The 12,809-nt window shown below is 45.2% G+C and overlaps 1 protein-coding gene across 1 annotated transcript; it reads left to right on the top strand.

Moving 5' to 3' along the window:
• The first annotated feature begins 4,244 nt into the window (after positions 1–4,244).
• LOC126109518 (cell surface glycoprotein 1-like) lies at positions 4,245–7,505 on the top strand. The gene has a single exon (XM_049914539.1). The coding sequence runs from the start codon at positions 4,245–4,247 to the stop codon at positions 7,503–7,505; it is 3,261 nt and encodes a 1,086-aa protein (XP_049770496.1).
• Positions 7,506–12,809: the final 5,304 nt, after the last annotated feature.

The raw sequence follows: 12,809 nt of genomic DNA on the forward strand, positions 1-12,809 counted from the left end.
CAACACCCAATGGATTCCAAACCAACAACCTCCTTCCTAGTCGCCATGACCAACTATGTCCTCATCCGCAACTACTTCTCCTCTGAAAGCATTAACTACAAACAAATCCGGGGTACGGCTATGGGCACCGACATGGCACCATCCTGTGCCAATCTATTCATGGGCCATCTAGAGGAATCCTTCCAAAAAAAAAAAAACCAGAATCCTAAACCCCTAACCTGGTTCAGATTCACTGATGACACCTTTGCTAGCTTGTTCGAAGGTGAGGACACTCTATCCACATTCCTAGAGAATCTCAACAACTTCTCCCCCATTTGCTTCACCTGGTCCTACTCAACCCAACAAGCCACCTTCCTGGATGTTGACCTCCATCTCATAGAGGGCCGCGTCAGTACCTCCATTCATATCAAACCTACTAACCACCAGCAATACTTCCACTTTGACAGCTGCCACCCGTTCTATATCAAGAAGTCCCTTCCATATAGCCTAGCCACCTGTGGCTGTCCCTCTCAAAATATACTGAGGTCTTCACTGACCACAGTTATCCTCCCAAACTTTTACAAAAACATATCTCCTGTGCCTTATCTTTCCTGTCTCCCACCACCTCCCAAAGTCCCACCATCCGGCCACGGAGGAGCATTTCCCTCGCAACTCAGTACCACCCAGGACTGGAGCTACTGAATTACATTCTCCGCCAGGGTTTCGATTACCTCTCGTTGTGCCTTGAAATGAGAAATGTCCTGCCCACTATCCTTCCCGCCCCTCCCACAGTGGTATTCCATCGTCCACCAAACCTACACAATATACCTGTCCATCCTTACACAGCCTCTGCTCCCAGTCCCTAACCTCATGGCTCATACCCCTGTAATAGACCTAGATACAAGACCTGTCCCATACATACTACCACCACCACCTACGGCACTCTAGTCTGGTCACTTACTCTAGTCTGGTCACTTAACATCATCTATCCCATCAACGGCAGGGATACGTGTGAAACCAGTCATGTGATCTACAAGCTAAGTTGCAACCACTGTGCATCATTCTATGTAGGCACAGCAACCATAAGCTGTCTGTCCACATGAATCGCCACCAGCAACCTGTGGCCAAGAAACAAGTGGACCACCCTGTTGCAGAAGACACTGCCAAACATGATATCCTTCATTTCAATGACTGCTTCATAGCCCATGCCATATGGATCCTTCCCACCAACACCATATTTTCTGAATTGCGCAGGTGTGAACTTTCCCTGCAATACATCTTACATTCCTGTAACCCTCCTGACCTCAACCTTTCTTTAGTCAGCATCCTCACCCATCCAGCCTCCTCTCTGTTCCCATTCCAGCACTACACAGTCGTCTTTCCACACCCAGTCTTTTTATTTCTCTCCGTTTATGCTACCCCCCCCCCCTCCCCTACCTCCCTCCCTTGCCCACTGTCTAACCTGCAGCACATCACTGTCTACCACCCCCACCATACTATCCCTCCCCCTTCCCACCCTAGCCTCCTCCTTATCCCCAACCCATTTGCCACTCCAATCATGCATTGGTGCTGCTGCTTGCAGTGTTGTTTCAGTTGCCTGTGACTGCCGCCCTGTGTGTGAGTTGCATGTGTTTGAGTGTGTGTGTCTATTGTTGACAAAGGCCTTAATGGCTGAAATAGTTAACTGTGAGAGTCTTTCTGTTGTGCCTATCTGCGACTTAGCATCTCTGCTATGTGGTGCATAGCACTTTCCTTCACATAATGTGTCACCAATAGCTTGTTGTGGACGATTAGCAGATTTGTATGTTTTCATAAATAAAATAATTGAGACTCCTGTATTTTGTATCAGAGATACAATTTGTTGTGTTTTTCATGTCCTCTCCTAAAAATTTCTCTCTCAGTTACAGGCTCCTCTTCATTATCGCCATTGTCACAGAAATTCTGTGCAGTATCTTAGAATCTTCATCCTGTAGATGTTTTGCAACAGAAGAATGATCAAGATTAGATGGGTAGATCACGTAACTAATGAGGAAGTACTGAAATGAATTGGGGAGAAGAGGAATTTGTGGCACAACTTGACAAGAAGAAGGCTTCAAGGGATCACCAGTTTATTACTGTAGGGAAGCGTGGAGGGTAAAAATGGTAGCGGGAGACCAAGAGATGAATATGTTAAGCATATTTAGAAGGATTTTAGTTGCAGTAGCTATTCAGAGATGAAAAGGCTTCCACAGGATAGAGTTGCCTGGAGAGCTGCATCAAACCAGTCTCTGAACTGAAGACAACAACAACATGCAGTACAAAGCAGTAAGATTTAATTATTGGAAAATTTGATAAGGAAAACTCTATTTCACACATACTGCAATACAGGAAACCATCTCTTCAGGTGATCAAAACAATGCTTTATCGCGACACTAACTTTTTTAAAAGTTTGTTTCATGATTTGTAACTCTCCTCTGTTGGATTGGGATAGGGGATCATCAACTAGGGCCCTGGGCCATAGTGTTCATCACTCAAAAGAACAGTGTTCTTGCATTCAATTATCACTTCCCTGCCTCTTGAATTTATACATATTTGATTGTCATATACTTACCTGGGCTAGCTACTGTCAGTGCTAGTGGGCTGTTCCTTTACCCTGCACATTTATACTAGCGTAACCCTTTCCATTCATATATTTGTCTCCTTAGCACACAGGTTTGGGAATACACACATACAGACAATCAATTACACCTATAACACTTGGAAACTCACATTTATATAGCCACTCATTTTTTGCTACAGTCTGCTGGAATGATAAGTAATGCCACATGTGGATATCAAAACACTGGCAAAAAAACTTTGACTGGGTCTGAAGCATAGCCCTAGATAGAGTTTACCTCAGATGGTGATAGTTTTCTTGTGAGTTGGCACAATGAATTAATGTGTCCTGACAATAGTTATTCAAACACTGAGCATTCCTTGTTTATTTATCTATTTATTTATTTATTCATTAATTCAAATGCAAAGAGAATTTCTATTGTACAGACCTAGTCAGAACATACACAATTTCATTTATATTTATACATATAATACCCAGTGGTTATAATTAAACTGACCATGTTCCAAGTGTTGCAGTGTGGGCTGTATACGTCGCAGGATGCTGAAACATCATAGGTATGTTAATTAATTGGTGCACTTGTGGAGTAAGATGAAAAAAGTAATAGTTCCACTCCCTGCCACCAGGTGATAACATGGCGCTGTAAGCAGTGACAAAATAAACTCTTTCCTGTCTTGATGTCATTCAGTGACACATGCTGATTTCTTTAGTGAAGTAACTGTTCGTGTAAATGGTTAAGGAGGTTGAAGTTTTTCATTCAAAACACAATGACTATTGAGAAGAAAGACCATGCACTGCTTGTAAAGTAGTTTTATCAGAACATCAGCAATAGTAGTGCTGCAATGTGGGAATATCGCAGACAGAAACAGGTGCAGAGAGGCCCCATGTCAGCAAAAGAGCTAAAGAATATGATCAATAAATCTGAAGAAACAGCTGAATTAGGTGGTGCAGCAGGGATGGCGGGAGGGGGGGGGGGGGAGGGGAGAAGGGACCCATTCCCATGGCAGTTGTTGATGAGGTTGCTGTAGCTGTAGCTGAACTTATAACACATGTATCGAATTTTGCAGCCAGTGCTTGAATTGCATGATGAGAATTATCTCTTCCCTGGTCAATAGTTCAAAAGATTTTGGGGTGCATTTTACACTGGTATCCCTGTAATATTCAGAATGTGTACCATATGGAACACCAAGACAGGCTACAGGACTGTGGCTTTGCCCTTCATCTGTTGGCATGCACGGAAATGGATGACATATGGCCAGAGGATATTCATTGGGTGGATGAAGCACATTTTACCCTGAGTGGGGCCAGACGTTCTCATATCTGGTGCTATTCTGCCCATGTTGTGCAAGAACATCCACTGCACTCAGCTTTTGTGGCTGTGTGGTGAGGCTTCACAAGCTCCTTCATTCACTGTCTATTTTTCTTTGAGGATATGACATCTTGTGGACCTGTTCAGTGTATAGTGACATCTGCCTTTATAAGGATCTACTTCTGAAACATTACATTTTGTCGTCTTCTTTTGAGGCCACAAGTAATGACGGCTAAATCTGGTGTCTTTCACTGTGACGCTCTGTAAAACTGTTGTGGACTTATCTCTTGTTTGCATTTAACATTTACAGGAAGCTGCAACAGCAGGCACATATATCGAGTCATGACAGAAGGTCGGTGCAGCATGTCGGAAGAGCCCACTCCTGCATCAAAGAACATTTCATCTGGACTGCCGCTCGGAAGCCCCCATCCAGATGCAGCACTCGCTCCACAGTCGGGAGTGCCCACGTCTGCACCAAAAGAAGTTACAACTGGGCTACAACTTGGAAGCTCCCACCCAGATGTGGCAGTCACTTCACAGTTGGGAGAGCCCACTCCTGCATCAAAAAAAGTTGCAACGGGGCAGCTTCTCAGAAGCTCACATCTGGATGCAGCAATCGCCCTGCAGCTGGGAGAGCCCATTCCTGCATCAAAAGAAGTTACAACTGGGCTGCCACAAGGAACTTCCCAACCAGATGTGGCAGTCACTCCACATTTGAGAGAGCCTACTGCTGCATCAAAAGAAGTTACAACTGGGCTGCCACAAGGAACTTCCCAACCAGATGTGGCAGTCACTCCACAGTTGGGAGAGCCCACTCCTGCATCAAGAAAAGTTGCAACTGGGCTGCCACAAGGAACTTCCCAACCAGATGTGGCAGTCACTCCACAGTTGGGAGAGCCCACTCCTGCATCAAGGGAAGTTGCAACTGGGCTGCCACTAGGAACTTCCCATCCAGATGTGGCAGTCACTCCACAGTTGGGGGAGCCCACTCCTGCATCAAGAGAAGTTGCAGCTGGGCTGCCACTAGGAACTTCCCATCCAGATGTGGCAGTCACTCCACAGTTGGGAGAGCCCACTCCTTCATCAGTAGAAGTTATAACTGGGCTGCCACAAGGAACTTCCCATCCAGATGTGGCAGTCACTCCACAGTTGAGAGAGCCCACTCCTTCATCAGAAGAAGTTATAACTGGGCTGCCACAAGGAACTTCCCATCCAGATGTGGCAGTCACTCCACAGTTGGGAGAGCCCACTCCTGCATCAAGAGAAGTTGCAACTGGGCTGCCACTAGGAACTTCCCATCCAGATGTGGCAGTCACTCCACAGTTGGGGGAGCCCACTCCTGCATCAAGAGAAGTTGCAGCTGGGCTGCCACTAGGAACTTCCCATCCAGATGTGGCAGTCACTCCACAGTTGGAAGAGCCCACTCCTGCATCAAGAGAAGTTGCAACTGGGCTGCCACAAGGAACTTCCCATCCAGATGTGGCAGTCACTCCACAGTTGGGAGAGCCCACTCCTTCATCAGAAGAAGTTATAACTGGGCTGCCACAAGGAACTTCCCATCCAGATGTGGCAGTCACTCCACAGTCAGGAGAGCCCACTCCTGCATCAGGAGAAGTTGCAACTGGGCTGCCACTAGAAACTTCCCTTCCAGATGTGGCAGTCACTCCACAGTTGGGAGAGCCCACTCTTACATCAAGAGATGTGGCAGTCACTCCACAGTTGGGAGAGCCAACTCCTGCATCAGAAGAAATTAAAACTGGGCTGTCACTAGGAACTTCCCATCCAGATGTGGTAGTCACTCCACATTCGGGAGAGCCCACACCTGCATCAAAAGAAGTTACAACTAGGCTGCCACAAGGAACTTCCCAACCAGATGTGGCAGTCACTCCACAGTCAGGAGAACCCACTCTTGCATCAAAAGAAGTTGCAACTGGGCTGCCACAGGGAACTTCCCAACCAGATGTGGCAGTCACTCCACAGTTGGGAGAGCCCACTTCTGCATCAAAAGAAGTTACAACTGGGCTACCACTAGGAACTTCCCATCCAGATGCGGCAGTCACTCCACAGTTGGGAGAGCCCACTCCTGCATCAAAAGAAGTTACAACTGGGCTGCCACTAGGAACTTCCCATCCAGATGCGGCAGTCACTCCACAGTTGGGAGAGCCCACTCCTGCATCAAAAGAAGTTACAACTGGGCTGCCACAAGGAACTTCCCGACCAGATGTGGCAGTCACTCCACAGTTGGGAGAGCCCACTCTTGTATCAAATGAAGTTACAACTGGGCTGCCACTAGGAACTTCCCATCCAGATGCGGCAGTCACTTCACAGTTGGGAGAGCCCACTCCTGCATCAAAAGAAGTTAAAACTGGGCTGGCACTTGGAACTTCCCATCCACATGTGGTAGTCACTCCACAGTTGGGAGAGCGTGCTCCTGCATCAAAAGAAGTTAAAACTGGGCTGGCACTTGGAACTTCCCATCCAGATGTGGCAGTCACTCCACAGTTGCGAGAGCGTGCTCCTGCATCAAAAGAAGTTAAAACTGGGCTGGCACTTGGAACTTCCCATCCAGATGTGGCAGTCACTCCACAGTTGGGAGAGCCCGCTCCTGCATCAAAAGAAGTTAAAACTGGGCTGTCACTAGGAACTTCCCATCCAGATGTGGTAGTCACTCGACAGTTGGGAGAGCCCACTCCTGCATCAAAAGAAGTTACAACTGGGCTGCCGCTCGCTAGTTCCCATCCTGATGTGTCACTCAGTCTACAGTCGGGAGAGCCCACACCTGCATCAAAAGAAGTTGCAACTGTGTTGCCACATGGAAGCTCCCATCCGGTTGTGGCAGTCGCTCCACAATTGGGAAAGCCCACTCCTGCATCAAAAGAAGTCACAATTGGACTGCCACTCAGAAACTCCCATCCAGATGTGGCACTCAATACACAGTCAGGAGAGCCAAAGCCTGTGCCAAAAGAAGTTATGACTGAGCTGCCACTTGGAATCTCCCATCCAGATGCGGCAGCTACTCCGCAGTTGGGAGATCCCACTCCTGTATCAAGAGAAGTTACAACTGGGCTGCCACTAGGAACTTCCCATCCAGATGTGGCAGTCACTCCACAGTCGGGACAGCTCACTATTGTGTCAAAAGAAGTTGCAACCGGGCTGGCAATTGGAAGATCCCATCCGAATGCGACAGTCATTCCATTTCCTGGACAGCCTCCTCCTGTGTCAAAAGAAGTTGCAACTGGGCTGCCACTGGATGTGGCAGTCGCTTCTCAGTCAGGAGAAGTCACTCCTACATCAAAAAAGGTTGCAAGTGGTCTGCCACTCAGAACCCCACATCCTGATGTGACACTCAATCCCCAGTCATCAGATCCCACACCTGCACCGAAAAGACTTGCAACAGGTCTGCGGCTCAGTCGCCCCCACCAGGGTGCGGCACGTGGTCCGCAGTGTTCTGCAAACAACTCCACACCGTCCGTCGGTATCCTGCCTGATGACGTGATGTTGATGATATTCTCCTACTTCAGCCTTCCCGAGATCGCTGGTATCTTGCAGAACGTTTGCACTCGCTGGAGGATCCTGTCCCAGCACCCGTGCTTGTGGACGCACAAGGAGTATGTGCCCAGGTAGAGTACCCTACTGAACTGTAACATAAGGTGTATGTGCTCAGGTAATGTATCTGTAAGTCTCTTCTGGTACAGTGGGTAACACAGAAACTAGAATGAATTTTCACTCTGCAGCAGAGAAACTTCCTGTCAGATTAAAACTGTGTCCCGACCAAGACTCTAACTCAGGATCTTTGCAAAGGTTGCAAGTTTGAGTCTCGTTCCCGCAAACACACTTTAATCTTCTAGGAAGTTTCAGCACAGAACCTGTTAGGCATTTCCTACAGAGGAAAAAGTATGAATTATGTTTGGTTTGCAGTTATTTTCAGTAGTCTGTGGTACAAACTGTACACTGAGATGACAAAAGTCGTGGGATACCTCCTAATCTTGTGTCAGCCCTCCTCCTGCCTGGAATAGTACAGCCATGTGGCATGACAGTCATTGGAAGTGTCGTGCAGAAATATTGAGTCGTGCTGCCTCTGTAGTCATCCATGCTGCTGGAGCAGGAGTTTGTGCATGAACTGACCTCTTGATTATGTCCCATATTTGTTCAGTGGGATGTTGGATTCATGTCAGGTGATCTGGGTGGCCAAATAGCTTGCTTGAATTGTCCAGAATGTTCTTCAAACCAATCATGAACAATTATGGCCCAGTGACATGACACATTGTCATCCATAAAAATTCCATTATTGATTGGCTGCAGTCGGTCTCAGAGTAGCCGAACATAACCATTTCCAGTTACTATTTGGTCCAGGTGGACAAGAGGACTCAGTCTATTCCATGCAAACACTCCCTACACTATCATGGAGCCACCACCATTTTGCGCAGTGCCTTGTTGACAACTTGGGTCCATGGCTTCGTGGGGTCTACATCACACTCAAATCCTGCCATCAACTCTTACCAACCGAAATTGCAAATCATCTGACCAAGCCATGGTTTTCCAGTCATCTAGTATCCAACCAGTATGTTCAAAAGCCAGGAGAGGCGCTGCAGGCGATGTTGTGCTTGTAGCAAAGGCACTTGCATCAGTTGTCTGCTGCCATAGTACAGTAATGCCAAATTTTGCCACACTGTCTTAACAGATACATTTGTTGTATATCCCATATTGATTTCTGTGGTTATTTCATGCACTGTTACTTGTGAGTTATCAGTGATACCCTTACACAAATGCTGATTCTCTTGGTTGTTATGTGAAAGTTGACGGCTACTGCATTGTCCGTGGTGAGAGGTAATGCCTCAGATTTGGTATTCTCGGCACACTCTTTACACTGTGATCTTCAAATTCTGTAACGGTTGTCAAAATGGAATATTCCAAACATCTAGCTCCATCTACCAATCCTCGTTCAGTCTGTTAATTCCCATTGTGCTGTCAAAATCACATTCAGACATTTTTCCACATGAATCATCTGATTACGAATGATAAGCTCTGCCAATACAGCACCGTTCTATACCTTCTGCACACATCATCTGTATATGTGCTATCCCATGACTTTTATCAGCTCAGTGTACAGCTCATGAAACTGTCAAGTAAGGTTATCAAATGTAGCACTCTCCCTGTTGACTAGGTAAGTTGTATAAAATGTTATATATTGGTTGTGTTGCAAAACTTAAATATACTATTTTAATAACAATCATTTATGAATGCGGGCTACTTTTAAAAGTATTCTTTAATAAATAACTGGCTTGCATCAAATACCATGAGGTGTAACATCCAATATACGAGGTATCTGAAAAAGTAATGAGACTGGTTTTTTATCTACCAAAGTTTTTTTTAAAAGTACAATATTGTGCCCTAGAAAGTAGTCCCCTTCAGCAACTATACACTCATGGTCTCAGGACTCAGATCAAGTGAATAGGGGCCTGTAAAACAACAGGAATGCCTTTTGACATCAAAAATTCCATGATGGAAGTGGCCGTATGACACGGGGTGTTGTCATGATGTGACGTCCACACATCAGTGATGTCCGGTCTCACTTGATTCACCCTTTTCCTGAGCCGTTCAAGGACATCATTTTAAAACTCTTGGTTGACAGTTTGTTCTGGAGGAACAGTCTCAGAAAAGCACTGATATGTTTGACATTTTCATTAATTTTTGAACCTGGAGGTCTCACTGAGTGAGGTTCATCTTCGACGTACCCTCAGCCTTCCAAAAATGATTTTGTGCCGGTGAAAACCTTGTGCTCCCCATAGGCCTATTTCAACTTTTCAAGGGGCACACTTACAGATTCCCCAAATTTAACACAAAACTTGATGGCATAATGTTGCTCTAAATTCTGTGGTTCCATTTTTATAACACAACAAAAATACAACTTCTGTGATGGTGCTCTCAAAAACCATGTGATCACTGTACGGATCTGAAAATCGAACTGAGCATCTGGAAGGGATGAACACACCAGTCTACACAAGTAGAACAACACAGTGTTGTCAGATTGCTCGCAGTGTTGTCAGTCTCATTACTTTTCTCGCATCCCTCGTAATTTAGTTCTTTACTTTTAGTCTTGACTATTGTGCCTCTTCATGTTTATTGGACATCTGCTGTGGCTATTATTGCTTGCAGTTTAGAATTTTTACACCACATTTCCAAATTTCCAGCAAATAACTTTTGAAGTCACAGTTGCATTAATAAATTATGTATTGGTTTCACAAGGCATACATTAACTCCCTTTGTTCAGTATGTCCCATCAGAATCCGTAATCAGAATGAATCACAAATATAGGGTGTACATCAAGTCCAGGAACACTTTCAATTATTTATTGCACAAGAACCAAACATTGTACAGATGTCATACATATGTCATTTTGAAGAGAAACCCTGAAAGTTTTTTTTTCATGAATACCGCCACAGCGTAGTTTGGTAATTGATAGTTTGGTAATTTGACGATAGTCGGGGCTAGTCGCAAACCTGCCGAGTTAAGCTGCGGAGCGAGCTTTCAGTGTGTTGGAGTTCGACAAAAACAAGTGTGCTACAGCTGTTCAACGGAGTTTAGAACCAAGTACGGTATGAAGCCACCAACAGGGAAGGCCATTTACCACTGGCACAACAAATTCGTTATGATGGATTGCTTGTGCCTAGCAAAGAGAAGCAGATGTCCCAGTGTGAATGAAGTGGATGTGGAGCGCATATGAGAGACATTCAAAAGGAGTCCAAAAAATCGGTGTGTTGTGCATTCCATGAACTCGAAATGGCTCCAATTACAGTGTGGAAGGTCCTGCAACAGAAGCTGTCTATGAAACCATTCAAATTGGAGCTAGTGCAGAAGCTCAATGATGATGACAAAAACAAGCATTTTGAGTTTTGTTTGCAGTTGCAACATCTGAATGAGGATGGGGATGGCACTGTTGATCGCTTAATTTTTAGCGACAAAGCCACTTTTCACACGAATGGGAAAGTGAACAGGCATAATTGTCAAATCTAGGGTACAAAGCAACCACACAAAAGCATAGAACTTGAGCGTGATTCCCCAAAGGTAAATGTTTTTTGTGCCTTGTCGTGTCGAAAACTGTGCGGGCCAATTTGGACATGTTGCAGCAATGGCTGATGCCTCAAATGCAATCAGACTGTCCGTTCATCTTTCAGCAAGATTGGGCTCCACTCCATTCTCATCGTGAAGTTCGTGGGTAGCTGAACACGGAGCTGCTGCATCGATGGATTGGCCGTGCTACAGAAGGGGACAGCTGTTTCGTGAAATGGCCTCCCCGATCACCAGATCTCACTCTGTGTGACTTTTTTCTGTGAGGACACATTAAAGATCTGGTGTATGTACCATCTCTACCATATGATGTAGCAGAGTTCCGGGAGATAATACAGGAAGCAGTGTGGGATCCGTACCAGATAGGGTTGATAGAAGATATAGAGAAGATCCAACGGAGAGCAGCGCACTTCGTTACAGGATCATTTAGTAATCGCGAAAGCGTTACGGAGATGATAGATAAACTCCAGTGGAAGACTCTGCAGGAGAGACGTTCAGTAGCTCGGTACGGGCTTTTGTCAAAGTTTCGAGAACATACCTTCACCGAAGAGTCAAGCAGTATATTGCTCCCTCCTACGTATATCTCGCGGAGAGACCATGAGGATAAAATCAGAGAGATTAGAGCCCACACAGAGGCATACCGACAATCCTTCTTTCCACGAACAATACGAGACTGGAATAGAAGGGAGAACCGATAGAGGTACTCAAGGTACCCTCCGCCACACACCGTCAGGTGGCTTGCGGAGTATGGATGTAGATGTAGATGTAGAAGCGACTGCCACAGTTGACAATGCCATACTGGGACGGGTATGGCAAGAATTGGATTGCCATATTGATATCTTCCGGGTCACTAACAGTTTGCATATTGAATGTTTGTAAAAAAAAAAAAACTTTCAGAGTTTCTGTTCATAGTGCAATATGTATGGCATATGTACAATGTTTAGTTCTTGTGCAATAAATAATCGAAAGTGTTGCCGGACTTTATGTACACCCTGTGTTTTATTGTGTTTCTTAGAGTAATGTCCATTTTTTTAAAATTATGCTTTGGAACTTTACACCTCCCCAAGGTGACCTAGTGATCTGTGGAAATTTATTCCCATGTTCGAGCAGCTATTTCCTCTCATGAGGTTGCTGCAATCACGGTCCCTTACTGAAAATGTGTGTTGTCCCTTGACATGGCTCACCAAGCGTAAATATTGGGTTGGTGCATAAGTTTGTAGCATTTTTCCATAAGTTTAATAAACACAGCAGAGACACATAGCAGAGACTGTAGTCACCAATAATATATTCTCCTTCACTATTTACAACTATCTGCCAAAACTGGGGTAACTTCTTGATTCCACGACATTATAAATCACGTGGTTTTAAGCCAGAGGACTCATCGTGCAGTGTTTGGAGCGCTTATTCATCCAGAAAGGAGGTTCCTTGAAAATTGTTTGATAGAAAGTGGAAAAGGTGAAAATCTGAGGGTGCAAGATCAGTGAGTAAGAAGGATATGGAATGACTTCCCACCCCAACTCTCGTATACTGCTTTTTGTCAATGTAGCAGGATGTGGGCTGGTGCATTCGTGGCGTAACATCACTTCATGTAGTCTTCCTGGTAATTGTTCTTGGATTGTGTCTGCAAGACATATCAGTTGTTGACAATAAATGTCAACAGTGATGGCTACACCTCGGGGAAGCAATTTGTAGTACACCACACTGTCACTGTGCCACCAGATGCATAATATTATCTTTTGTGGTTGCATGCAGGTCTCTGCACGGATAGTTGCTGGTTTGTTCGGGCTCAGCTGTTCCTTTCTTTTCCTTTGTTATCATAAAGATACCATTTATCATTGTCAGTAGTGATGCAAGATGGGG

Source organism: Schistocerca cancellata, chromosome 12 (genome assembly GCF_023864275.1).
Source record: "Schistocerca cancellata isolate TAMUIC-IGC-003103 chromosome 12, iqSchCanc2.1, whole genome shotgun sequence".
NCBI classification, from domain to species: domain Eukaryota; kingdom Metazoa; phylum Arthropoda; class Insecta; order Orthoptera; family Acrididae; genus Schistocerca; species Schistocerca cancellata.